The sequence below is a fragment of the Misgurnus anguillicaudatus genome, chromosome 16 (genome assembly GCF_027580225.2).
Source record: "Misgurnus anguillicaudatus chromosome 16, ASM2758022v2, whole genome shotgun sequence".
Taxonomy (NCBI): domain Eukaryota; kingdom Metazoa; phylum Chordata; class Actinopteri; order Cypriniformes; family Cobitidae; genus Misgurnus; species Misgurnus anguillicaudatus.
Genome location: NC_073352.2, coordinates 18,843,050 through 18,869,969, shown reverse-complemented (window position 1 = coordinate 18,869,969; position 26,920 = coordinate 18,843,050). Strand labels below are relative to the sequence as shown.

General features: G+C 37.6%; 1 protein-coding gene across 4 annotated transcripts in view; it reads left to right on the top strand.

The window, feature by feature from the left end:
* cyfip2 (cytoplasmic FMR1 interacting protein 2) overlaps nucleotides 1-26,245 on the top strand; it is a 38,665-nt gene extending 12,420 nt beyond the window's left edge. Inside the window, exons 2-29 of one of the 4 annotated variants that reach the window (XM_073854277.1) lie at nucleotides 1,060-1,209; nucleotides 1,704-1,793; nucleotides 5,238-5,315; nucleotides 5,638-5,739; nucleotides 8,332-8,513; nucleotides 8,597-8,693; nucleotides 8,811-8,939; nucleotides 9,014-9,118; nucleotides 9,201-9,283; nucleotides 9,494-9,731; nucleotides 9,867-10,159; nucleotides 10,262-10,409; nucleotides 10,513-10,666; nucleotides 10,774-10,937; nucleotides 12,156-12,245; nucleotides 12,335-12,411; nucleotides 12,531-12,639; nucleotides 12,794-12,913; nucleotides 14,069-14,268; nucleotides 14,356-14,443; nucleotides 14,539-14,682; nucleotides 14,806-14,896; nucleotides 15,987-16,119; nucleotides 20,059-20,132; nucleotides 20,233-20,327; nucleotides 21,253-21,492; nucleotides 24,022-24,168; nucleotides 24,644-26,245. In XM_073854277.1, the coding sequence (XP_073710378.1) occupies nucleotides 1,093-1,209; nucleotides 1,704-1,793; nucleotides 5,238-5,315; nucleotides 5,638-5,739; nucleotides 8,332-8,513; nucleotides 8,597-8,693; nucleotides 8,811-8,939; nucleotides 9,014-9,118; nucleotides 9,201-9,283; nucleotides 9,494-9,731; nucleotides 9,867-10,159; nucleotides 10,262-10,409; nucleotides 10,513-10,666; nucleotides 10,774-10,937; nucleotides 12,156-12,245; nucleotides 12,335-12,411; nucleotides 12,531-12,639; nucleotides 12,794-12,913; nucleotides 14,069-14,268; nucleotides 14,356-14,443; nucleotides 14,539-14,682; nucleotides 14,806-14,896; nucleotides 15,987-16,119; nucleotides 20,059-20,132; nucleotides 20,233-20,327; nucleotides 21,253-21,492; nucleotides 24,022-24,168; nucleotides 24,644-24,811 (3,756 nt within the window). In that variant the 5' untranslated portion in view covers nucleotides 1,060-1,092 and the 3' untranslated portion in view covers nucleotides 24,812-26,245. Of the gene's footprint in view, nucleotides 1-1,059; nucleotides 1,210-1,703; nucleotides 1,794-5,237; nucleotides 5,316-5,637; nucleotides 5,740-8,331; nucleotides 8,514-8,596; nucleotides 8,694-8,810; nucleotides 8,940-9,013; nucleotides 9,119-9,194; nucleotides 9,284-9,493; nucleotides 9,732-9,866; nucleotides 10,160-10,261; nucleotides 10,410-10,512; nucleotides 10,667-10,773; nucleotides 10,938-12,155; nucleotides 12,246-12,334; nucleotides 12,412-12,530; nucleotides 12,640-12,793; nucleotides 12,914-14,068; nucleotides 14,269-14,355; nucleotides 14,444-14,538; nucleotides 14,683-14,805; nucleotides 14,897-15,986; nucleotides 16,120-16,968; nucleotides 18,502-20,058; nucleotides 20,133-20,232; nucleotides 20,328-21,252; nucleotides 21,496-24,021; nucleotides 24,169-24,643 lie in introns of those variants that run through there. The other 3 variants (XM_073854276.1, XM_073854275.1, XM_073854278.1) reach the window with 3 other exon arrangements.
* Nucleotides 26,246-26,920: the final 675 nt, after the last annotated feature.

Sequence of the window (26,920 nt, the reverse complement as noted above, 5' to 3'; positions counted from 1 at the left end):
AGCAAAATTAGGCCGATAAATGAAAGCCGATAAATTATGGATTATTTTGGTTTGTTGAACCACTTCACTTGCTCATTTGTTGCCATGTGGAGTTTTGATTGGTGCTTTCTGTGACATAGCAAGAAGATGACACGTGTTGCGAGCTTAAGAAGAGTATGCTAGTCTAGCGCAAAGATAAGATGTCCGCGGTCTGGGAGTTTTTCATTGTGAAATTAATATGAATATTTTTCAGCCTATATATATCGTTATCGGCCCCCAAATATAAAGAGTTATCGGTTATCGGCCAAAATTTCCATATCGGTGCATCCCTAAGCTAAACAATTATTTAAGTTTGAGTCACATGAATCTCTCTCTCTCTTTCTCTCTTTCTCTCTCCTTATAATTTCCTGTGACACGACCCTCCTCTGAATAACAAGGGGTAAAAGGCAAACAAATAAAATTAACCTAAGCTCAAACTAGCCTGAACTATAGTATAATTTCTGTTTTTTTTAAGTAACTTTTAAAAATATTTTTTGTATTTTTTAAGTTTTAATGACTTTTTCTTGGTATATGCTGGCAGAAACATAAGCGTTTTAAAAATGTATTAAATCCGGTGAATCAGTAGACAAGAAATAAATTGTTAAGGTCATGACATTTGACTTTTCAAATGCCAGCCAAAGTGTGTTGTTTCATAGGCCGACTGTATGTGCCGATTGCATCATTCTGGTTTGATGGTGGGGCGCAACAAAGTCTCTTTAGGGCATTGTTTTCAATCGGGGACAGGGGGCTGTGAGAGGCACCAGAAAAATAAGGCTACAAACTAACTGCTCTACATTGTATAATTTAATGTGTTTTGTTTAATTAAAATTCTAAGTTTGCGATTGTGTTATTTCATGAATTTTCTTTGGGGGCTGCAAAGGGATGAAACAAGGAGGGCTACATGCCAAAACGTCTGAGAACTACTGCTTTATAGATTGATGATGTTTTTTTACTGTATTGTCCCCTATTTATATTTATAGTACTGCTTAATCTTGGTAAATCCAGTACCTTTGGCCGCAAGTTAACTTTTGTGTCTTTCAGATTGGGCGGCTTTGTGAGTGAACCTGTGTCGCCATGACAACCCACGTGACCTTGGAGGATGCGCTGTCCAATGTGGACCTGCTGGAGGAGCTACCCCTCCCCGACCAGCAGCCATGCATCGAACCTCCACCTTCTTCCATCATGTACCAGGTATAGCCCATTATCCCATTTAGTTAAAGGAAAAGACAGTTTTTTTAATATTTTACTATGTTTTTACCTCAACTTAGATGAATAAATACATACCTATCTTTTTTCAATGTGTGCACTTTTAATCTTCGTACAGCGCTTCCTGATGTGTCAGCATCCAGCCCAGCCCCACTCATTCCCATGGCTCCAAACAAAAGTTTATTTTGTGCCACCATACTTACTCGTGTAACTACTCATGTAACAGTCTTTAAATAGGGAAAACATGGAAGTGTTTGGTGGCTTCTAAATTCATCCCTATTTGGAGCCATAGGAATAAACGGGGCCAGGCCAAATGCCAACACATAAAGATTTAAAGTGCACACATTGAAAAAAGATAGGTATGTATTAATTCGTCGTAGTTAAGATAAGAATAACTGTAATGGATTTTGAAGTTTGAAGTTGATGATGTAGGGTTCTTGTTGTGTAGTAAAATTCACTGATCTTCTCTCTGTTGCCAGGCAAACTTTGACACCAACTTTGAGGACAGAAATGCGTTTGTTACTGGTATTGCCCGCTACATTGAACAGGCCACTGTGCACTCCAGCATGGTAAGTAGAAGGATGACTATGTAAATAAGCACATTTAGATAGGAGGTCATGTGACCACGGCCGCAATAATGAAAGGATGTTGCATTATAACGTTGAAACAAAACTGCTCTTTATGGTTCTTACTGAAATCTTTTAGTAGGATACTGAGAAGCACAAAGAGGCAGTCATTTGTTGTGATAGCTGGGTTTACTCAGTCACAGCAATATTTAAATGAGCCCACAAAGTCTAAATTATCAATAGGACACACTCTTTTTCTTGCAGTAAAGATTTTACATAAAATCCTTACAAACTACTGTGGCTTTTCCAGTTTTTTTTTTGTATTTTTTTAATGGAACTATGAAAACATCATGTTTTTTTGGTCATGTGCTATGGTAATATCAAATATTTGGCATACCATGTTATTCTTTGAATACCAAGTACATATATAAATATGAAATATATAGAGATATTAAATGTTATTCCATTTTCCAGAACAATTTTCAAGACATTAAAGTCCCCGTGAACCGAGTCGCAATCGACTTTACTTCCGTGTTGTGACCACTGATCTATATAAATGACTGGATTGCGCATGACGTCACAATTGTGAAGCCACCACGCTGCCATGTTGGTATACCCAAACGTTCTATTAAATCAATGGACGCTATCAGATTTTAATAATAAAACATCACTTTACTAGTCTTCGTTTTTATATCTGAAGTATCTTGTACATTATTACAAAACAAACGTCCTAAGCATGTACATAGTTCTTTACTGAAAGTTGTACATTTTGCTTTTTAATCAGTATCGTCAGCGGCCGACCGCAGCATATTTAGTATTAACGACAAACGTGCTCATTCTGAAATCTATATAAATAATAATGCTTTGTACCGTATGTGCATGCAATAATCTAAACTTACAAGTTACCTAAACTAATTCAGAGAAATAACGCTGACTGTGTAGCTGAATGTCAAAAAAACTTTATTTATACCCGTGTCATTAACAGAACGCAGCAGACACACTCACATTAACGTTTTTTTATAAATTCATTATCCTGCCTGATTAAAGAAAAACATCGCAAATAACACCAGAATTAACAATTAATTTGCGTACACATATCCTAAAAATTGTCTTGTGTGACTGATACGCTGTAAAGGGGGTAAATTTAGATCATGATTTTGAATGGAAGTCAATGATGCCCTCTGCCGGTTGGGTATACCAAGATGGCGGCTCGAACTCTGCGATGGCTTCACCTCACAATCCAGTCATTTATATAGATCAGTGGTTGTGACGTATTTCCAAGTGAAACTTAATATAGCACAAGGACAATTGTGGGCGTGGCTTGTGTTTTCCACTGTGATTTGATTGGATATAGAAAAGTAGCCGTTTCATTCTGAAATGCAACTCGCAACAGACTGACAGTTGGAAGGGGCGGGGTTAACGGATGTTCCACCCAAGCTGTCTTGCTGATGTCGTCAGAGAAGGATCGCCACAAGAGGGCGGAAGTACATTTTCAGATTTTGATTAAAGATTATAAGGGCCCATGAATAAAAAATGATTATTTAATTTACTTTAAGTTATTTTTAATTATTTTAAAAAAGCATCCTTGAAGGGATATTTCACTTTTTTTGAAAATATGTTCATTTTCCAGCTCCCCTATTTAAACATTTGATTCTTACCATTTTGGAATCCATTCAGCTGATCTCCGGGTCTGGCGCTAGCACTTTTAGCATAGCTTAGCATAATCTATTGAATCTGATTAGACCATTAGCATCACGCTAAAAATAACCGAAGAGTTCGGATATTTTTCCTATTTAAAATTTGACCCTTCTGAAGTTACATCGTGTACAAAGACCGACGGAAAATTAAAAGTTGTGATTTTCTAGGCAGATATAGCTAGGAACTATACTCTCATTCCGGTGTCAATCAAAGACTTTGCTGCCGTACCATGGCTGTAGCAGGCGTAGTGATATTACGCACTGCCCGAAAATAGTCCCCAGCTATTGAAAGTAATCAGATTCAATGGATTGTGCTAAGCTATGCTAAAAGTGGTAGCGCCAGACCCAGAGATCAGCTGAATGGATTACAAAACGGTAAAAATTAAATGTTTAACTCTAGGGGAGCTGGAAAATGAGCATATTTTCAAAAAAAAGTGGAGTGTCTCTTTAAGTGTGAATTGCTTTGAATGTGTGATCGATCTACAACTGCATCCCGAATTAAAAAAACAGCAAAAAGGTCACACGAACCGAATTATTATATAAGGGTTGCTATATGAAACTGGCATGCTTATGTGGTCCATATCAGAAGTTTCAATTCTGTTTTAGCAAGAGGACAAACACCCCTTTAACAAAGAATGCATTGTTTATGTTTGTTGTTTTTTTTGTTTTGTTTCTGTGGGGGTTTCGCAGGCAGTTCCTCCACCTCTTCCTCACACAGCTCAGTTGGCATGTGCTCGGACTGTCAAACAGGACTTTACTTTGCTCAGTTAAATAGAGAAGTCCTGAAGGACAGCAGGCCCACTTTGCTTCAACTATCATCAGTTGAAGCATTCGCGAGCACATTGATGTTTTACATTACATTTCATTATAAATTAAAGTGCTTAAAGCATTAGTTACAGTATTTTAACACGGGTATGGGAGTGTTTAGATACGCCATGATTCTAAATGCCCCTTACCTAGTATGTAACAATTCTTCTGTCTGCAAACAGACTGTAAATAGACTATGGTTAGCCTAGTGTATCATTTCCTAAATATGATTCACTAGGCTAACTGAACTCTATTTATAGTTGTCATGTAATCTTGCCACATTAGTATAGAAGTAAACTAGTATTCTACCCCTTATGCTACAGTAAAAGTGTGAAAAAGTTTTTTAGGGCCATACGAAAATATTGATACATGTAAGTATCATGATATTTTGTTTGTCAGTACTGTATCAAATGCAGTATTGATATGTTTTAAATAAAAGCATACAAGATTCATTGCAGTTGTCTCGTTTGGCGTTTACGACCACTAGATCATGACCACTAGATAGCATTCTATCTTCTTATCTCTGAACTTAAACAGTGACAGGAAGTACTAGCATAGGCACGTGCCACATTTTTTTTTTTGCTAAGGTTTGCATATGATAGTGTGTTCTCAATGACAGCTTTCCTAAAAGTATATCCAAGTCTATTCCTAATATAGGAAATATCCCAATATACCGCACAATTTTACAGTATCGCAACACATTGCATCGCAACCCATGTATACCTATCAGTTGTAATGGCTTTGTTAGTTAAAATGGGATGTAGCTTTGATGTGTTGTTTCCTGCCTCTCAAATTCATTTTATTCTTCAGAAAATGCAAGTCTGTTAAGTTGCCTCTAATGGGTTGTTGGTTGCATACAGTCATATATTGTATTTCTGCCACTGTTTCACATAATTCATGTTGTAGTGTTACTGTAAGTTTATACTGTGCTGTGTCTTCCCAGAATGAGATGCTGGAGGAGGGACATGAATATGCTGTCATGCTTTACACCTGGAGGAGCTGCTCCAGAGCTATTCCTCAGGTACACACGCATTTATCATGTCTGATATGCTAATTGTAAGGAAATGTAACTGGTGTGTTATAGCAAGTGATATTATTTAGGGAAGAGGATCTCTATGAGAACATAATTTGTTTTGCTAAAAAAAGCTGCCTGGATAAGATAAATAGTTGATTTGCTCTATTTCTGAGGAGAATTTTATGAAATTTTAACCAGATTTATTGGTCTGTTTATTCTTTAATATACATTGGTAAAATTGGCATGTACATTGTACAATAATATGATTCGATTAACTGCAAGGAAACATTATTCAGAGCTTTTGCTGACGCCCTCTTGTGTATCTCAGGTGAAGTGCAATGAGCAGCCAAACCGAGTTGAGATTTATGAGAAGACTGTGGAGGTGCTGGAGCCTGAAGTCACCAAGCTCATGAAGTTCATGTACTTCCAGGTGAGAAGGAGCTGACTTTTTAATTAATTCTTTAAAATTATTAGAAATTATCAATTAAAAAATATACATAGTCTTTAGTTGAGATGTTTAATGTACACTTCACCTCAGCACTATTATTTGGTGCATGGTACCACTCATAAGTTGAATAAAGCATTATATACAAATATATAAAGAAGTAGATATGGCTGCACACATACTTGCACATACTTTATTCAACCAACCCTTTTTTGCCAAATTAGAAATATTATACAGGTGAATAAAAATGACAAAATTAGGCAGTGCCTCCAAGATTTTGCAACTTTTTTATTTTTGCGGTGGTAATTTCGAATTTTAGAGAATTTTTTTGTTGTTTTTCCTCAAAGAAAGAATTCCAATGCTTGCCTAATATTAAGAAGTTATAAAGTAATTCAATAATTAAGTAAACAGTCAGTAATAAAATACCGTAAGAACAGAGAAACAAAATGAAGATATGACAAATAAATTAAATTTTTATATACAGATTTTTACGTTTTGTTTTTTATTATTAACACAGATAGCTGTCACACAGTAGTTTTGAAAACTGAGTCGCAGGATGAATTAAAGGTGCAGTGTGTGATTTTTAGAGGGATCTCTTGACAGAAATGCAATATAATATACAAAACTACATTATCATGGGTATATAAAGACCTTTTTATAATAAATCATTATGTTTTCATTACCTTAGAATGAGATGTTTTTATCTACATGCATGAAGATCCCAATACGTGGAAGTCGCTATTTTGTGACACCATGTTTCTACGGAAGAACCGAACAGACAAACTTTTTTGTCTCCGACAATGACATGTTTTTCCGGTGGCAGCTACTGTAGCTTCTCTATGAGTTTCAAAAGTGAGGTGCGAGCAGTGGGATGAGCCGTTGGTTGCAATTTGCAACCTCACCACTAGATGCTGCTAAAATTTACACACTGCACCTTTAAGGAAAATGTTATTAAAGTAATTAACCGCTTCAGCCACATTAACGTTTGATAAATGTTTGATATTAATAAGAACATACGAATCAGTCCTAATCCCCAACACTGAGAGAGGTGGGTCGTGAAATCTTTTTTTTTTAAGGTTGAACTTTAAAGAGCACCCATGGTCGGATTCACGATTTTACATTTCCTTTGGTGTGTAAGTGTGTATTAGTACATGTTAACGATATGCAAAAGGTACAAACCCCAAAGTAAACGATGTCGCGAGTTATCGTCTCAAACGTAAATCTCTTTTCTTGGACTACAACAAACACACAAATTATAGGCAACAGTTCACTTCCTGGGATTGGTGATGTAGACAAGACTGACATTATCATAATTCCTCCCGCTTCAGACTCACAGCCTGTAAGTTAACTCCTGTTAGCATTACATTGTGCGCGAATCTTTCAAACATGGTAAGGAGCGTCACATTTCTGGCTGACGTCAGAGGTATTCAGACCAATCACAACGCACAGATTAGCTGGCCAATCAGTGACACATAGCTTTTCAAATCCATGCATTTCAGGAAGAGAGTTGGAGCTACAAAAATGTACGGTATGTGGAAAATAATGTGTTTTTTAACCATAAACCACACAAACACGTTGCATTATAACAAATACACAAAATGATGTTGTTTTTAGCAATGAAATGGGTGCTCTTTAAAAAGTTAGAAAACGACTGACCTACAGTAATGCACAATAGCCAATGTCCAAAACTTAATTTTCCCTAAACTGTGGGTTTACTACAGTGCAAAGCCTGAAAGGGGTACAGTCCTCCCCAAAATGTAGTAAATTGTAATGCATTTATAATATCGCCTCACCCAGTTTTTGGCATTTATAGACGGTTTCAGCAGTAACAACATAAACAAGCGGCTGTCGCGGTCCGCACGGAACTTCCGGTAAACTCTGCTAATAATAAAAAACCACAAAGTACTTTAAACGTAGTTTATTTATATAACAAGCAAAAAAAACAACACAAAGATTACCTAGGAAACCAAAACATTTGTTATTTTCGACGAGGCATTTGTTCAAGAGATCAGTTTAGCAACTAGTCACACCATTAAAAAAACGAAACCGGAAGTAAAGTTCGGATCCAGACATGTATCACATGCGTTCGATGAAACTGTCTATATGAGACGGCAGGTGCGCCATACAGTTTTTTTACCTGAAAATAATGCATTATACTAGCATTAAATTAGAAACTTTAGAATTAAAGAAGAGATAATGTAGTGGTATGATTGTGATTGACTGTTAATTTTGGGACGGCGAGGTGCCGCATTCTAAAGAGAGACATTGTTCATGTTCGTTAATAAAATAAAGCCAGAAATTTTCAACAAGTTGTCTACTCTGTATTATGACAGAATATTATATAATTTTATTTAAAAAATATGACACCTTTTTAATTTTTGCTATTATTTTAAGATGAAATAACAAATTATGCAGGATCACAAAATAACACAACATCGGGAAAAACTGGAGGGACTGATTAAGTCTTTGATAGAACAAGACTAATATTTCAATGGTAGTACTGATTCGAATATAATTTTTTTTATATTGACAATATTAATTGACAATTATGTTAACAGCTGTACTGCTTTTTTCTAGCGCAAGGCCATCGAGCGTTTCTGCAGTGAGGTAAAGAGACTGTGTCACGCCGAACGCAGGAAGGACTTTGTGTCCGAGGCCTACCTGCTCACTTTAGGAAAGTTCATCAACATGTTTGCTGTGCTGGACGAACTAAAAAACATGAAGTGCAGTGTAAAAAATGACCACTCTGCTTACAAAAGGTATTGCTTGATCAAAATAAGCAATGCAGCAGTTTTACATACATACTAAACTACGGTATGATCACATACATTCCTCTTTACAGAGCGGCTCAGTTCTTAAGAAAGATGGCCGACCCACAGTCCATCCAGGAGTCTCAAAACCTTTCTATGTTTTTAGCCAACCACAACAGAATTACGCAGGTAGGTTAAACTTTCAGTGAAGTATTTAAAAAGTGTGTCCTTTATCCTCTACACCTTTGCTTTACTGGTGTCGTGCTCGAACGTTCGCGTGTCATGTTTTGGGTGTTGTTTGTCCAGTGTCTGCACCAGCAGCTGGAGGTGATCCCGGGATATGAGGAGCTGCTGGCTGACATTGTCAACATCTGTGTGGATTACTATGAGAACAAAATGTATCTAACCCCCAGCGAGAAACACATGCTACTAAAGGTAAGTGAGCTTCAAGGTCTTTAGACTCAACTAAATGACTTTCTTTAAAATAAAGGTGGGAATCTTTGTTTTAGGTTATGGGTTTTGGCCTGTACTTGATGGATGGAAATGTCAGCAACATCTACAAGCTGGATGCAAAGAAAAGGATAAACCTCAGCAAAATCGACAAATTCTTTAAGGTGCAGACGGCAAAGTATTGTTTTTTGTGTGTGTTATAATCTTTAAATCCTTAACTTTGCTTGGGTTTTCCCAAAGCTTCAGGTTGTGCCCCTGTTTGGAGACATGCAGATCGAACTGTCACGATACATAGAAACAAGCGCACACTATGAGGAGAACAAGTCCAAGTGAGTACTTTGTGGAAATCATTAAATCTGCTGCTACTAAAGGTCGGAAAATGAATTAAATGGATTTTCATGTGACCACATGCATATTTATTTCCATCTTATTTTGTTAGCATTACTTGAAATCATTTTTTGAGCTTGCATCCATAGCTTAGCCAAAAGTGTGTTGTCTTCATATCAGTTTACTTCATGCATATTTCTTTGATCTCTCAGGTGGACCTGCACTCAAAGCAGCATCAGTCCGCAGTACAACCTGTGTGAGCAGATGGTGCAGATCAGAGAAGACCACATTCGCTTCATATCTGAGCTGGCACGCTATAGCAACAGTGAGGTGGTGACCGGCTCCGGGCTGGACAGTCAGAAGTCTGATGAGGAATATAGGGAACTCTTTGACCTGGCACTCAGGGGTCTACAACTTCTGTCCAAGTGGAGCACACACGTCATGGAAGTGGTACGTGTGAGGTTGTGTGAACAACTGGTCTTTTCCAAAAATCTACATTTTAAAATGGCATATAGGTGCCCTCTCTGTGCAAGGGTGTGTTTTAAGTTATGTGTCGTGCTTCAGCATTCTTCTCTTTTTTTGTAGTACTCTTGGAAACTGGTTCACCCCACTGATAAGTTCTGTAATAAAGACTGTCCGGGCACAGCCGAAGAGTATGAACGTGCTACGCGCTACAATTACACCAGTGAGGAGAAGTTTGCCTTGGTGGAGGTCATTGCTATGATCAAGGGTCTTCAGGTTCTGATGGGACGGATGGAGAGCGTGTTCAACCAAGCCATCAGGCACACCATCTACTCCGCCCTGCAGGATTTTGCACAAATGACCCTGAGAGAACCGCTTAGACAGGCGGTACGCAAGAAAAAGAACGTCCTCATTAGGTAATGTAGAGAGGGGGAGATTTTTAAACTGGTTGCTGTCCTCCATTTAAATTTTTTTAATCTCATGAGATACTAATTGTTTTTCCATTTATTTCCCCGTAGTGTTCTACAGGCCATCCGTAAAACCATCTGTGATTGGGAAGGGGCAAGAGAACCGCCCAATGATCCCTGTCTCAGGGGAGAGAAGGACCCAAAAGGAGGCTTCGATATCAAAGTACCCCGCCGTGCCGTTGGTCCATCAAGCACACAGGTTAGTTGTGTTCTGTTTATTTAACAGAAAGCAATATTTGAACCGTACACATTGACTGCTGAAAAGCATAGTGTTATTGTTTTGACTCCTCTCTGTCCTGTAGCTATACATGGTTCGCACCATGCTGGAGTCTCTTATTGCCGACAAAAGTGGCTCTAAGAAAACTCTTCGCAGCAGTTTAGATGGCCCCATCGTTCAGGCCATTGAAGACTTCCACAAGCAGTCGTTCTTCTTCACACATCTCCTAAACTTCAGTGGTAAGATACATTTTCATCTTATAACTAGTATTTTCATATCAAAAGGCTTTAGCTCAGTTTAGCGTTTTTTGCTATAAAAGATGATTTTTCCTAATTTCTTCTGTCAGAGGCCTTGCAGCAGTGCTGTGATTTGTCCCAACTTTGGTTCCGTGAGTTCTTCTTAGAACTTACCATGGGCCGTCGCATTCAGTTCCCCATTGAGATGTCCATGCCCTGGATCCTCACCGACCACATTCTGGAGACCAAAGAACCCTCCATGATGGAATATGTGCCACACACGTTCAAAGCTTATCCTGGACATTAAAGGAGTAGTTCACCAAAAATACCCCCATGTTGTTTTAACTTTCTTTAGTGGAACACAGAAAGAGATGTTAGGCAGAAAGTTAATGTCCTAATTCACATTAATTGTATGGAAAACATAGCAACGTGAACTTATAAATGACAACAAAATATTAATTTTTTGGTCAAGCCAATATGAACGTTGGCTTATTGAGTCTGTCACGTAGGTGGAGTTTAAGGGGGTGACCAGTGGGGCACTGCCCCTACAGACCACAGCCAATTATGATTTTGTCTGAGCTATTAATGAAATAGAAATATAAGAATTCATATTTTATTTATCTAATCTTAATATTGTAATATGTAGACTGAGTAACTTAAGGCTAAAATATTTGCATTCAGGGTTCCCACGGGTCCTTGAAATCCTTGAAAGTTTGTGAATCTGGGGGGATTAATTCAAGGCCCTTGGAAGTTTTTGAAAATATACATACATAGATTCAGGTGATTGAAAGTGCTTGAGTCTATTTTATGCAAGAAGTTTTCTGGAAAAGCCGATCATATCATTCCATGTGTAGTGTAGGATAGTATCATAACATTTCTAGCCTTTTAAGCACACATGCTAAACTGTTCACTTTAAATGCTTAAATTGCATAGTTGTGTTTGACACATGAAAACGTCTCGGGTTACGTATGTAACTGTTGTTCCCTGAGAGGGGAACGAGACACTGCGTCTCTTTTGCCATACTTCCTGCGTCCCTGTAACGCCATCTTTGGCAATATTTCAGATAGCAATATACTTCCTGGCTTCCACATCACCCTGTCTTTGTTGTTAAGCCTCACCATTGGTTGAATTTTATAGACACATTCAGACGCACCTACCCCTCGAAGCATCCCCAAAGTGTCACCGCAGTGACGCAGCACGAGTTCCCTCGAAATGTAACTGTAACAATTTATCTTAAAAGCTAACACGATGTAACCTTGCTCTCACTTAAAATGTGTCCCCACATTTAGTCCTTGAATTAAGGGTATTGGACCTGGAAAGTCCTTAAAGGTCATTGAATTTGAAATAAACTAAGATGAACCCTTTGTATTCATTTAAAGCATTTTTTTTTTAAAATATATACCCCCTAGCGCAAATGCGAAATTTCGGCTATGGTTTGTTAGCTTGTAAAGTTTCTGACAGATTTTTGTGTTGTTGTTGCCTTAGATATGTGTTGTATCCATTGGATCTTTATAATGACAGTGGGTATTACGCCCTCACCAAGTTTAAGAAGCAGTTCCTCTATGATGAGATCGAGGCTGAGGTCAAGTTTCACAGATTCATCCACTTGTTACTAATGCGATACGCTAATCACTCACAACCAAACTGAATTCTTCTCTCATTTTCATGTAGGTCAACCTGTGTTTCGATCAGTTTGTCTACAAATTAGCCGATCAGATATTTGCCTACTACAAAGCAATGGCTGGAAGGTAACATTATCCCTGTCTCAATGCTCATTAAAGTCAATACTGAATCTAAGGTTAATTGTAGAAGCAGTAATATTTGTGAATCTCTGAAAACATTGTGTTGATGTGTATCTGTCTCACAGTGTCCTCTTGGACAAACGCTTCCGGGCCGAGTGTAAGAACTACGGCGTGATCATCCCGTACCCGCCGTCGAACCGCTATGAGACACTGCTCAAACAGAGACATGTGCAGGTGTGACAGCTCCACCAATCAGAATCTAAATCAACACACAACACAACACTAGACTAGACAATGTCATTTTTGGCTATTTTTGTGAGACAAGTATTAGTCTGTGATGTATTTGTAAATTTTAATGTTTATTTGGATTGTTGTTTGTGTGTTACAGCTCCTGGGTCGCTCCATTGACCTGAACAGATTGATAACCCAGAGGATCTCAGCAGCCATGTACAAATCTCTGGATCAGGCTATCAGCCGTTTCGAGAGCGAAGACCTCACCTCCATAGTGGTGAGATGCTGATACTTTTCTTTGGTTTCTTACCGTCCAATTAGAATATCATGTATTGCTTTCAACTTGTCATGCCTCCCTTTAAACAAAATAAGTTGTAAGGGATGTGAGGAATTGAAAAAGCAATCTCCTCGCTTTGAGAACTACAATATTAAAGGATCATTCCACTTTCAAAGATTTTAGGGTTCAGTTAGGGTTGTGGTTTTGGACGTGCAAATTGCTGTATTATGCAAATTACTACCCTTCGGGCACATTGACGCTCACTTATGGTGCTTCTCCATTGCATAATACCCCACGGTTTGGTTTGGGTCGAGTCAACTCTCTTTTGGGGGCTTTTCCACTGGGTGCAGTACATAGTACCCAATACTTTTTTTAGTACCATTTCGCTTGGGCTTCCAAGCGACCCGAGCTGTTACCAAAACGTGATGCGAAAACACTGTAGATCACTGATTGGTCTGAGAGGATCGTCACTACCAGTGTCATCAATATAATGTAAAAGATAAGCTTTACCTTCATGCTAGCGTGCGCTGTCTCGAGTAAACATGTTGTCATCTGTGCCTTGCTGTAAGTTTTCAAACTCCCTTTTAGTGATGAAAAACATCCACAGGTTGAGAAACATGAACATCATACCAGTTTTTTCCAGACTTGCAGTTTGTGGCAGCACATTCGCGATGCGCACGTCCGCATATATGCTTAAATGCAACTTAAATTAGGCTCAGTGGAGCACTTCGACTGACGCCACGGGTGTTTGTACAAAAACGCGATGTGTAAACATTTATTTGTGGTGGCCAATTTTAATTTTGTGGCCGGCTGAGAAATAACGTTAAATGAATCTATGGGGATGTATTCCAACAACGCTCTAACTTGTATGATGTCACAGCAGTAGGCAGCGCAAATATAACGACACGCCTATAATCCCTCCAACTCCGAAGTGTTACTAAACTTAATGGAAAAGCTAACCAAGCCAAAGTGAGGTGAGGTGACCTGACCCTAAACAAACTGTGGGGTACTATGCAATGGATGCCATTAAAATACTCTGAATCAGGCAGAAAGTTTCCATGAGAAGTTCAAATTTGCGTATAAGTACGAATAGCATACGCAATAATTATTGAAGGAGACCTATTGTGTTTCGGTTTGTTTGTTTGTTTGTTGCAGGAGCTCGAGTGGCTGCTGGAAATCAACCGGTTGACTCATCGTCTACTATGTAAGCACATGACACTGGACAGTTTTGACGCCATGTTCCGTGAAGCAAACCACAATGTGTCCGCTCCATATGGACGCATTACTCTGCACGTCTTCTGGGAACTGAACTTTGACTTCTTGCCAAACTACTGTTACAACGGCTCCACCAACAGGTTTGTGCGCTTTGTATTGTAGATGCAGGATACGTGTGGTTCAGTGTATAGATTTGACAAACAGTAAAAATGTCCGTCATGAAACAGGTTTGTGCGGACAGCCATTCCATTTACCCAGGAGCCTCAGAGGGACAAACCGGCTAATGTCCAGCCTTACTACTTGTATGGCTCAAAGGTCTGTAAGCGACACCCTGAGATGTTTAACCGAATACGTGAATATGTTACATGATACAAAGTTGTCTATATTAAAAACCCTTTCTTCTTTTTCAGCCTCTGAACATTGCTTACTCCCACATCTACAGTTCCTACAGGAACTTTGTGGGCCCTCCACACTTCAAAACAATCTGTCGTCTTCTGGGTTACCAGGGCATCGCTGTAGTGATGGAGGAACTTCTCAAGATTGTCAAGAGCTTGGTATTTTTTCCTGGTCTTTCTCTGTCTCTACAATGACTCATTCCCATAAAATATAATTGCATTATGTATTCCAGGTACGCATTTCAATGTGTATCTCATTTTCATCCTCATGTTTATCTCCAGTTGCAGGGTACCATCCTGCAGTATGTGAAGACACTTATAGAGGTGATGCCCAAGATCTGTCGTCTGCCCCGTCATGAGTATGGCTCACCAGGTGAGATTTGCACATGACAGACATAAGCCTATTTCAACTAAACAACCATTCAATGTCACTAAATCTTTCATTTTTTATTATTATTTCACTCGATTTGTTGACCATTCAGATCCATCCCTAATTGCTACTGTTTTTGTAACATATTGGTGATCTTGCTTGTGAAAACCCAGCTAAAATATCTTTTTAGGGGCTGTTTATACCTGGTATTAATATGCGTTTGTGTTGAACAAATCACAAGTGGACGAAGAGACACATTCACATCACTGGTATATTAATCTGTCTCTTTTGTCCACTTTCGACCATGTCTATCCTGATTACTTTGAGGGGATGGTCTGTGGAGACTGTGGGCGAGTCCCTTTGCTTTCGTTTAAACGCGAGCTGGAGAAATTATGGATTTAAACTAATATTATGTAAAAGTCCGCTGCTTGTGTTGTAAGTAAACATGCTGCACAGAGTTTTGTACATGTATATGTAAGAGCTTTCTCTGATATTTCTGAGCACTCGATGCAATAAGCTCACGCAACATTCACACGCTCACAAAATGAAACAAAGATAAAAGAGGCAGAGGGAAGCCGCTTCAGTTTTATCAATGAAAGCCTAAAGATCGCGTTGAACACTGCGAGTTTGCGCTTAAAGTCACGTCCAATGTAAAAATATTGTGCTTGGTACATCAGATTAGATAAAGTGTGTAGGCGGCCTTTTGTGGCTGCTCAAACATTCGACCACATGCGTGTCTACACCACAAAAGCAATAAGGGCCAAATGCATTTTCGACTACCGCTGAATGTGGTCGAAAGTGGACGAGCTCAAAGCGTTGTCCACTTGTGATCCAATCGACCAAAAATGCATCTCAATACCAGGTGTAAACAGCCTCTTAGTGATTTACTGTTTTTTACATAAAATCATTTTCATAATGTAGAGACATTTTGTAAAAATATCATCTTGATATCTTATTATTGACTGAGTAAGGTCATGTCAAAGATTGAAATGGTTGAAATCAAATTTAAATCAAACTAATTCATTTTTGAGACATTAGTCTGGTTTTCACAGACAGGTTCACACTTATGTCTGATATTAAATGATTTCGGCAGGAATCTTGGAGTTCTTTCACCATCAGCTGAAGGACATCATTGAATATGCTGAATTGAAGACAGATGTGTTTCAGAGTTTGAGGGAGGTGGGAAACGCCATCCTCTTCTGTCTGCTCATCGAGCAAGCTCTGGTAAAATCCTCTTTTTATCTTCTGTCTGTCTTTCTTTCTTTTCTTATCTCTCTCTCTGACTTATTATGACTTGCATAATTATGTCTCTGTACATGCCATAGTGTTTGTCTATTTAAAGTGGTACTCCAGCCAAATATCAAAATAGCCCCATGATGTAGTGACCCTCAAGCAATCTGAGATACATACAGTACTGTGCAAAAGTTCAAGGCCACCATGCCACAATTAGATTTGTTGTTTTTGCAATGTTATAGTAATCATATCCAGTCCAAGATGGCGCCGTTACCGAAAGCTAGTTATTACAGTTTATAAAGTTTAAAATAGTTTTTTTTACAAAATTGCATCGATTGACGACAGAAGACCTTTGTTGACCCATTGAAGCTGTGTGGAACACTTCTGTGAAGATTGGATGCACTTTTTAGGGTTTTAAAATCAGAAGTTGTTCCCTGATCCCTGTTTTTAACCATTATGAATAAAGCTTGGAAAAGCAAAGACATTTACTAAAATAACTCCAAATGTGCTTGTCTGAAAGATGATGGACATATGTGTCTCGGATTGCTTCAGGGTGAGTAAATCAAGGAGTCATTCTATTCAATGAACTGCTTTTATGAAATAATACTTTTAGTAAAAAATGTTGTGCTTCTCGTGAAAGTGTCTTTTTGACATGGTGTACCTTAGACTGGCTGCAACCTCAGCTGCATTAAGAGACAGATTTTAATATATGTAACAACAAAAAAAATGTGTGTTAAGTGTGTGTGACTGTATGGAAATGAATGCGTTGGTAAAGTACACTGCTGCCATCTTCCCTCTAAAAAGCAACTTTATTTCTCATTACACGCTGGCAACAACAACAGGTGGTAAGGAATTAGGCCTCATTCATATAACCAAACCACAGAACGACTGAACGCCTGGTTTCTATACTTTTCTTTAATCACTTTTCTGCCGTGTTCTGCCATGGATTCAAGGATGTTAGTGTTCACTGAGATCTCAATATACTCAGTATTAAAAGCTGTCAGTGGCTGGAATCCACACATTGCATTAATAATTAACAAACAGTTCACCCCCAAAATAAAAATTCTATCATTATGTGTTTAGTTTAGTTTCACACAAAAAACAACACACTTTGATTTGAGAGAGTTTTCATTTTTGGGTGGACTGTGTTTTTATGAGCTCTCTTTGAGGATAATTTTCTCAATTATTTATTCACCCTCGTATAATTTCCAAAGTAGTCTTCAGTCATGGAGTCATACAGGTTGGGAATGACTTGAGAGTGAGTAAATGATGACAAAATTTTAAATTTTAAATGAAATTGTTTCTTTTAAAAGTCTTCCTTGTTTTCATGGCAGTCACGTCTTCTCTCTGGCTGCCTGTGATGTCCTGTGCTGGTGCACATCTGCTTTCATACACCTCTCTTCTTCTGACTGTATTCCTGATGCCTGTTTCTCGCCAGTGTTTCTTTATGGGTCTATATCTGAAACATAGTGAATGTGTCGGATGATCATTGCACGCTGATCTCATTAACATCTTTTCTGTCAGGAGACTCTTCTGGTCGTCATCTTATTCTTCTCTGGATGTCGTTTGGTGCTTGTTTTATTATTGTGAATGATGTAATTTTTGCTATTCTTTGTGTACTGCATTGATTTGAAGGCCATTGCCATGTGATGTTTAAACTTTTAAATTGCATTTTCAGCAACTTTTTCAATTTATTTCATACTATGTTCCAAAGTTTCAAAAACACAATTTTATTTCCTACGTAACTTCTTTTATTCACTAACCACTTGCAGTTTAGTGTAGATGATAAATGCACTTAATCTGTGCTGTGCCTTATTTTAAGTAATTGATATTTTTCATGACCGTTGCTGTAAATTGTATTTTATTTATACAATTTTGCATCAGAGCTTTATAACTGGATGTAACTAGAAGCAGGGATTTATCAAGGGCACTTGATGTGTTTTTAAAAGATGAAATGATGTGCCTGGATTGTCATGGGGAAGCGATGCTGACCAGTCCCACAAAAAGTAGATCAGCAATAGCATTCAGTGTTATTTTTTGGAATTTTACATGTAGTGAATTAGGTGCTAAAGCAGTGCATCAGTGCCGCAATTCATTCTTTGTGATATCCCAGGTAGTGATATAAGAGTTACAATACTAAACTATAATTAAATAACACATTTAGCATGGCAAAGGGGCTCAGTAAGTAGTACTGTTGCTTCACAGCAAGTCAGGTGGCCTTACTGTGTGAAGTTTGCAAGTTCTCCCTGTGTCAGCGTGGGTTAACTCCGGGTATTCCGGTTTCCTCCCATAGTCCAAAAACATCCTGGTTAGGTTAATTTGGAGATGCCAAACTGTCTTTTCCCAACTCCTGTATACAGTAGATTAACCGGTTCTTGCCATATTAATAGCCATAGAGGCTGCAATTAAGTTAAGAATTGATAAACAACATACAATATACACTGCAAAAAAATATTTTCAAGAAAAAAATGTCTTACTATTTTTGTCTCGTTTTCAGTAAAAATATCTAAAAATTCCTAAATTAAGATGCTTTTCTTGATAAGAAAAATGACCCAAGAAAATAATTCCAGTTTTTAGACCAAAAATATAAAATTTAAGTGATTTTATGCATAAAACAAGCAAAAAAATCTTCCTATGAGGTAAGCAAAAAAATCTTGAAAATTTTTCTTAAACACTAAATTCAAGAAAAATTAAAGAAAAATTTGTTTACGCCATACGCACAACCGGCACAATGTCATAGAATGTCTCTGAACAGGTTCACACCCTCTTTTGGGGGAAAATAAACCAGGCCTTCCATTGACTTCCATTCAAAATAGCGGAACAAAGCAACGCTCGTACACAGCCGGCAGGCCTAAACAACCCAAGAAATCACTCAGATTAAACATGTTGAGCAATCATCTGTCCACCCTGCCCGCCACAGAGCACGAAAGACACAGCAACACATCCAACTTGGTCAATACAAAAACATGTCCCCCTCATTCTCCCAGCGTCAAACCTGTGTAACAACGCTCCCTATTGGCCAGAGGTGTCTTACCCGGACATTACCTCATCGAGTCAACAGGGAAGCAAGTGAATAATTTTACTTCATATTTGAAAGTTACTTCGTATTTATATATTATGTGTTTATATTTAGAGTACTGAGTGCACTTTTCCGTCCAGCCATACAACTAGCCTTAGTGATATTCCAGCAGTCATAGCGTTACACAAATTTGACGCTGCTTGGGAGAATGAAAGGGACATGTTTTTATATTGACCAAATTAAATGTGTTAATGTATCTTTCGCGCTCTATGGCAGGCAGGGTGGAAAGATAATTACTCAACATGTTTAATCTGAGTGATTTTATAAGTTATTTACGCCTGCCGGCTGTGTAAAAACGTTGCTTTGTTCTGCTATTTTGAATGGAAGTCAATGGAAGGTCTGGTTTGTTTTCCCCCAAAAAGGGGCGGTGACGAAATTTACAGTCAAGTTCCCGGATGTGCCGGTAGTCCGTATTGGCAGATTTATTTATTTTTTTGCTTGTTTTATGCACAAAATCATTTACATTTGATATTTTCGGTCTGAAAACTAGACTTATTTTCTTGGTTAGTTTTGCTCATCAAGAAAAAGCATATTAATTTAAGAATTTTTAGAAATGTTTATTGAAAACGAGACGAAAATACTAAGAGATTTTTTTCTTGAAAATCATTTTTTGCCATGTATAACACATTTAGTTCATCTGTTTGAGTTAAGGCATTTCAGTCAACATACATTCCACATAAATATAATCCCATTTAAGTTCAGATTTGTACCTTTTCATGCACACTGTATTATGACTAACCCATTTTCACACTGATTTGTGAAGTGTTTGTTTTGTAAAAGATTTCATTTAGCGGTGTGTGAAAGTTATTCATTTGATGCTCAATATATTTTTGCGCTGTTTGTTTTAAACACAGTCACAGGAAGAAGTCTGTGACTTGCTTCATGCTGCCCCGTTCCAGAACATTCTCCCCCGTGTCTACATTAAGGGTAAAAAACACTTCTATTCACAAATAAATACATACACATACACAAATCTTCTCTTAAGTGCTTTCTTTAATACACTTGCTGTACTGTGTGAACTGTACAGAGGGAGAGAGACTGGAGGTGAGAATGAAGAGGCTCGAGGCCAAATATGCTCCTCTACACCTGGTGCCTCTCATTGAACGACTTGGAACCCCACAGGTGAGACTTTAAATCTCAACTTATGGTCGTTTTGTTATGAAGAGCATTAAACATGTCACATGACTCTGGATATTAAAAATATACACATATTAATAAAGTAATACAAGTCAGTTTTATTTGTTTCTTTAACTTCTTTTTGCATCCTATAATTGTATCTAATATGTAGTCCATGTTTTAGAGCCACTCATGTAGGTTAATTTAAGGGACCCTCCACTTTTTTTGAAAAATGCTCATTCTCCAGCTCCCCTAGAGTTAAACATTAGATTTTTACAGTTTTGGAATCCATTCAGGCGATCTCCGGGTCTGGACGTACCACTTTTAGCATAGCTTAGCATAATCCATTGAATCTGATTAGACCATTAGCATCGTGCTAAAAATATTTAAAACTCTTCTGTAGTTACATCGTGTACTAAGACAGACGGAAAATTAAAAGTTGTGATTTTCTAGGCCAATATGACTAGGAACTAATCTCTTATTCCGGCCCAATAATCAAGGACTTTGCTGCCGTAGGCGCAATGATATTACGCAGTGCCTGAATATAGTCCCCTGCTATTGAATGTTACCAAGGGGACTATTTTCGGGCGCTGCGTAATATCATTGCGCCTGCTGCACCCATGGTACAGCAGCAAAGTCCTTAAACACTTTGGTCATTTTTGAGTGTGATGCTAATGGTCTAATCAGATTCAATGGATTATGCTAAGCTATGCTAAAAGTGGTACTGCCAGATGCGGAGATCAGCTGAATGGACTCCAAAACGGTAAACATCAAATGTTTAACTCTAGGGGAGCTGGAAAAGAAACATATTTTTAAAAAAGTGGAGTGTCCCTTTAAGAATTAATTCAAGCATAAATATTTCTTTGTTAATGCTAGAAAGGTTGGATTTGCCTAATTAAAATCCATTGTTTTCATCACATTTCTCTCCTAGCAAATTGCTATCGCACGGGAGGGAGACCTGTTGACAAAAGAGCGGCTGTGCTGTGGCCTGTCCATGTTTGAGGTCATCCTGACACGCATTCGCAGTTTCTTACAAGACAACGTGTGGCGAGGTCCTCCCCCCACCAATGGCGTCATGCACGTGGACGAATGCATGGAGTTTCATCGCCTCTGGAGCGCCATGCAGTTTGTGTACTGCATCCCTGTGGGAACACACGAGTTCACTGCAGAGTATGTTAACATCTTACATACTGTCAGCTTGGCGTCTTAAAACACTGACCGAAATTGTCCCTATATCCTCAATTACGATTCCCTACTTATACAAATATACATAGGGCTGTGATGGGGGCAGTTTCATACTGTACCCTCATGGTGGTTATTGACCAACTACCAGTGGTGGTGCAGCAGTTGGGGATATCTAACAGAAATAGATGTCTGTGTATTCCACTTTTTAAAAAAATTTTCCAGCTCACATAGAGTTAAACATTTGATTTTACCGTTTGGAATCCATTCAGCTGATCTCTGTGTCTGACGCTACTACTTTTTGCATAGCTTAGCATAATCCATTGAATCTGATTAGACCATTAGTTTCGATATGTTCCTATTTAAAACTTGACTCTTCTGTAGTGACATTGGCCCTCATTTATCAAAAGTGCGTACACCAAATTTCCAGCGTACACCTTGCGTACACCCAAAACCACGGTGAATTTGAGATTTATCAATATGGACGTTGGCGTACGGCACGCTCAAATCCTACGCCAGCTCAGGAGGTGGTGTACGCACATTTTGAGTTAGTGCAGAAATGCGCAAACACTTCCTAACACCACAAAACGCACTGACAAACTAAAATATATGATATATTATGACCCACTGTAAAAAAAACATAGTAATTATAAACTTCAGTGTTTATTTGTATGCAACAATGTTCAATGTTTAATTTGTGATACTTTACCAAAGCATTTGATTTGTATGCATATGTATTCCTTCAGTCGAGAGCCTGTGCGCTTTGCCTGACGTTTAGTGGGAGCGGAGCGATAATATTACCATAAAAGCGCCTTTCCGAAAATTCCGCTCCCTCAGCACCGCTCGTTGAACCCAGAACGCCTTTTGATAATTTGCTAGTTCGAGAATCTGTAAAAACGTCTAGCAATAAGTTATGGAATTCAAGCCTAATGCATAAATGTAAAGTAAAAATCAAAGTTAAGATTGAGCAGGAAGAAAAATTGAAAGGGACTGCGGAGAGACTGTAAAAGTTTAGTAATCCTGGAATCTGAAGCGGCACATTGCAAGAAGCAGAAGGATGTGCTACGAAAACATGGTAATGCAATAAAAGGTAGTTACATACCATTCGATGATAAATAAATACATATGAGGTAAGGTAAAATGCTTGTGTTGAATGGAGCCGTAAATCCGATCATGATGACATGCGGACAAAATTATGGCCACTAATTATTTTTTATGCTACATTATGGACACAATTTTTTCTTATTTAGTATAAAGTATGGCCATAAATTTAGAATTTGTTCACAATATTCAACAGTTTGCTCCTTGGAATTAATTATTATAATATTTCGTAATTACTATTACAATTATTATTACTTCAAATTATGAATTAGCTTAGTAAAACATGTGGATGTCGTGGAATTATATCCGGAGCTCCGTATCAAACTGGATCTAAGATACAGCTAACAAACAACTGTAAATACAGAACAACACACTACAAAAGTTACTACATCATTTTAAAATATTATTTAAAAAAATTAACTGAACCATTAAGCAGACATAGATGTAGGCAACAGTAAATAATAATAATAATAAATAATTATTCTTCTAAATATCAATTAAGCGTCATTAATAATAAAAATAATAATACAAATATTACAAAATGTCATGCAATTAATGTCTTTAATCCCGCTCTTTAAACTCCCAAATAAAAAAAATTGTTTCTTTCCACTTCCCCGGTTTTGTCTTCTTTGCCGTCTTCCATGTGTCAATGTCGTAAAATGAGGGCGTGGGGGAGGTGGAGACTTTATATGGACGTGTTATTCTAATGACGATCGTTTTCAGCCGCGGCATTTATGAAGGGCAGATATTGCGTACACCTGAACATCAACGGTACGCACAGTTTCATAAATCAGGCGGTGAGAGGAGTGTAAGCACAATCTTATGCCAACATATACGCCCGTTTCTACGCAAGAATGATAAATGAGGGCCATTGTGTACTAAGACCGATGGGAAATTAAAAGATATTACGCAGCAGCCAAAAGTAGTCCCCTTAGTAACTTTCAATAGCAGGGGACTATTTTCGGGCAGTGCGTAATATCATTGCTCCTCCTGCTGCCATGTTACAACAGCAAAATCCTTGATTATTACACCAGAATGAGAGTATAGTTCCTAACCATATCTGCCTAGAAAATCACAACTTTTAATTTTATTGTCGGTCTTGGTGCACGATGTAACTACAGAAGAGTCAAGTTTTAAATAGGAAAAATATCGAAACTCTTTGGTTATTTTTTAGCGCGATGCTAATGGTCTAATCAGATTCAATGGATTGTGCTAAGCTATGCTAAAAGTGCTAGCACCAGACCCGGAGATCAGCTGAATGGATTCCAAAACGTAAAAATCAAATGTTTAACTTTAGGGAAGCTGGAAAATGAGCATATTTTCAAAAAAAGTGGAATGTCCCTTTATCACAAAATCTTAAAAATCTACCCATGTATGCATCCTAAACACTGAATATGTTGGCCGTTTGTGTGCAGAGCAGTGCTTTGGTGATGGTCTGAACTGGGCTGGCTGTGCCATCATTGTGCTGTTAGGGCAGCAGCGCCGCTTTGACCTCTTCGATTTCTGCTACCACCTCCTGAAGGTCCAGAGGCAGGACGGCAAAGATGAGATCATCAAGAACGTGGTAATTATCTTTTTGAACTATTTAAAAGACTGCATGCATCCAAAATCACATAACTTATATTAAAGTCTGTGTAATGCACCATCAGAGAACAGTTTCTAACACATTATAAATGTATTGCTGTGTTCTGAATAGTGTAGTTTGATCGTTAAACAGTTTTTCTCAATTTTTAAGTGAAAGATAAGTTGTAGACAGGCCTGAAATCATGACTGAGCATTTGCAAGCATCCATGTAGGTTGCAGCGTTTCTGCAAGTGGGCGTGGTTTTAGCACAGAAAGAGGACACGCCCCCAGCATTTAAGAGCAGAGAATCTTGCCAGTTTTTCCCTATTTTTAATTTGGCTGGGTGGTGTGACAAACTGAGAACACATTTAATATCGGACTTTACACAGACTTTGATTCAGTATGTGATGCTTTGTTGTATTGTCTTATGTGGTTTTGAGCTTTTGTGTTTAATGTGTGATGTGTAAACCCCTCAGCCCCTGAAAAAGATGGCAGATCGCATCAGAAAGTATCAGATACTTAACAACGAGATCTTTGCCATCCTCAACAAGTACATGAAGGCTGTGGAGACAGACAGTTCTACTGTGGAGCATGTGCGCTGCTTTCAGCCCCCTATACATCAGTCTCTGGCCACCACATGTTAAATAAACTTTATTTGACCCCAACAGTCCTATTCTTCCTCTGGTGTGATATTGGTCTCGATTGTAGTGTGCAGGGTCTTTACTGCTTTATTTATATAGGTGACATACCTCTAGTCCTGACCCATGGTTAAACAAAAAAGAAGATTACCAGTCTTTACCATTTTCAGTTTCAACACTCCCTTTAAGGTTTGGAAGAGATTGGAAGTGAACCAGTTTCAGAGATTTAAGATTTCTTCTAGTTCACCAGAGGAACGTTGGTTAAGTGCTAGTTTAAAAGAAATATAAATTACTTTTAATTATGAATAACTATTAAGAGAAAACATGTTTAATGTCAGTTTAGTTTTTTTACTACATGCCCATACAGATACAATTTCATTTTATTATATAAGATTTGCATGTTCCTCACAAATTGCACCTCTCCAAATTCTACAATATTGTTTATTGTAAACCTACCAAAAAAATAGAACGGTACATTTATGGACGTAATATTGTCCATATTTATCAATTTTTTACACCCAGAATTGTTTACAGCAATCAGTTTTTCTCTGTATTATATTACAGCACTAGTTTACAGTTCTTTGCATTTGTAATGTCCGTTTTCCATTGTAAATTGTACGGAAATTGCGCGTAATATTATTTTATTCTCTACTGTACTGTACTGGTATCAGTATTTGCCTCAATTAATGAAAAGTAACCTCACTTTTCTGCTGGTTCATTTTCAGTCTATTTGGGCTATTTTCTAAACTAGTGCATAAACTAGTGAAGCGGTTCACCATTTTAAAGTACTAATAACTGGAATTGTGATGTGATTTGTTTATTCACTTTTTAGTTGTAAAAGACGGCAGTAATACTGCATTACATTGAACAACAATAAGAGAAAAATGAAAAATGTCTCACCATCAGTTTTCAAAAAACTTCTAAATTGAATTCAGTATTTATCTGCCCTTTGCTTCAGCAGTGTTAGATTGGCTAATGTTCACTTATACTTTTTGTAATTTATGTGGCTGTTGTAAATGTAACCTCATGACTGCTCATTTTATTCTATTATGCCTTTTATTTTCTTTCCTGGAGTTTTAAGATTGGTTTTAATCTGTTTTTAAAAAACTGCTTAATTTAATGGGTACTTTCCAGTAATCTATTTATGCATAAAGGTTGATTTTCTTGCTGTTGGAAATGGGTTAATATGGGAATAATGATTGAAAATGTTCTGAGATTTAAAGAAGTGCTGTTTTAAAAACTCAAAGCATGACAGGTGTAATTTATTGTCATCATGGATCTATTTGTGACATGGGATTTTTTGTTCACATTGTTGTACAAGTGTTCATGTTAAAAAAATAAAATAAAAAAAGAAGCAAAGTAATAATGTACAACAGATTGTTCTGAACAGGAATTATAATTATGTTGTATTTCCATGAAATAAAAAAAGATTAACTACAATTGACTGATTTACTGTATTTAGCTTTTCTGTTGTAAAAACTTGTATTATAAGAATGTTTGATCTTTTATTAGTTTATGTTAAACGGTTAAACATTTTATAAATGCAACAAAAGTGCATCTTTAAGTTTTTATATTTGATATTTATTTATTTTCAAACCCTAACTAAAAGGCATTCTTTTGATAAATCATTTTGACATGTTTTCGCTCTACATTAGCTTCAAACATCATTTCATCTTTTCAAAGTTTTTCCTTCAGATCCTAATGTGTTAATGCCCAATTGGTGATTTAATCAGGAGGTTCCTGTCTTTTTTCTCACCTTGTAGTTTCTGAATAGGATGTAATTAATTGTCTTGAGTTTAAGAGCAGTTCGTCTAATGCAAGAGACAGCACTTAACACTAAATAAACATTTCCTTCAGCTGGCATTGATGGCACAGCTGGAAATTAAGAAGCTCTGCTAAATATACAGTAAGCTTGTTTAAAGTAATTCCTCCTTTTGTTTGTATCACATTAAGTTGGATATTATGAATACTTTATTGGCAACATATCAGTACAATTCTCTCATAAAATTCTGTGTTTAAATACAAGGAGTGTTTCTTGAGGCCTCTGATTGGCTAAGCAGGATGTATGGCTGATAGTCCGGGACAGGCAGAGGAGGGAGGTGCTTTTAAATGGCA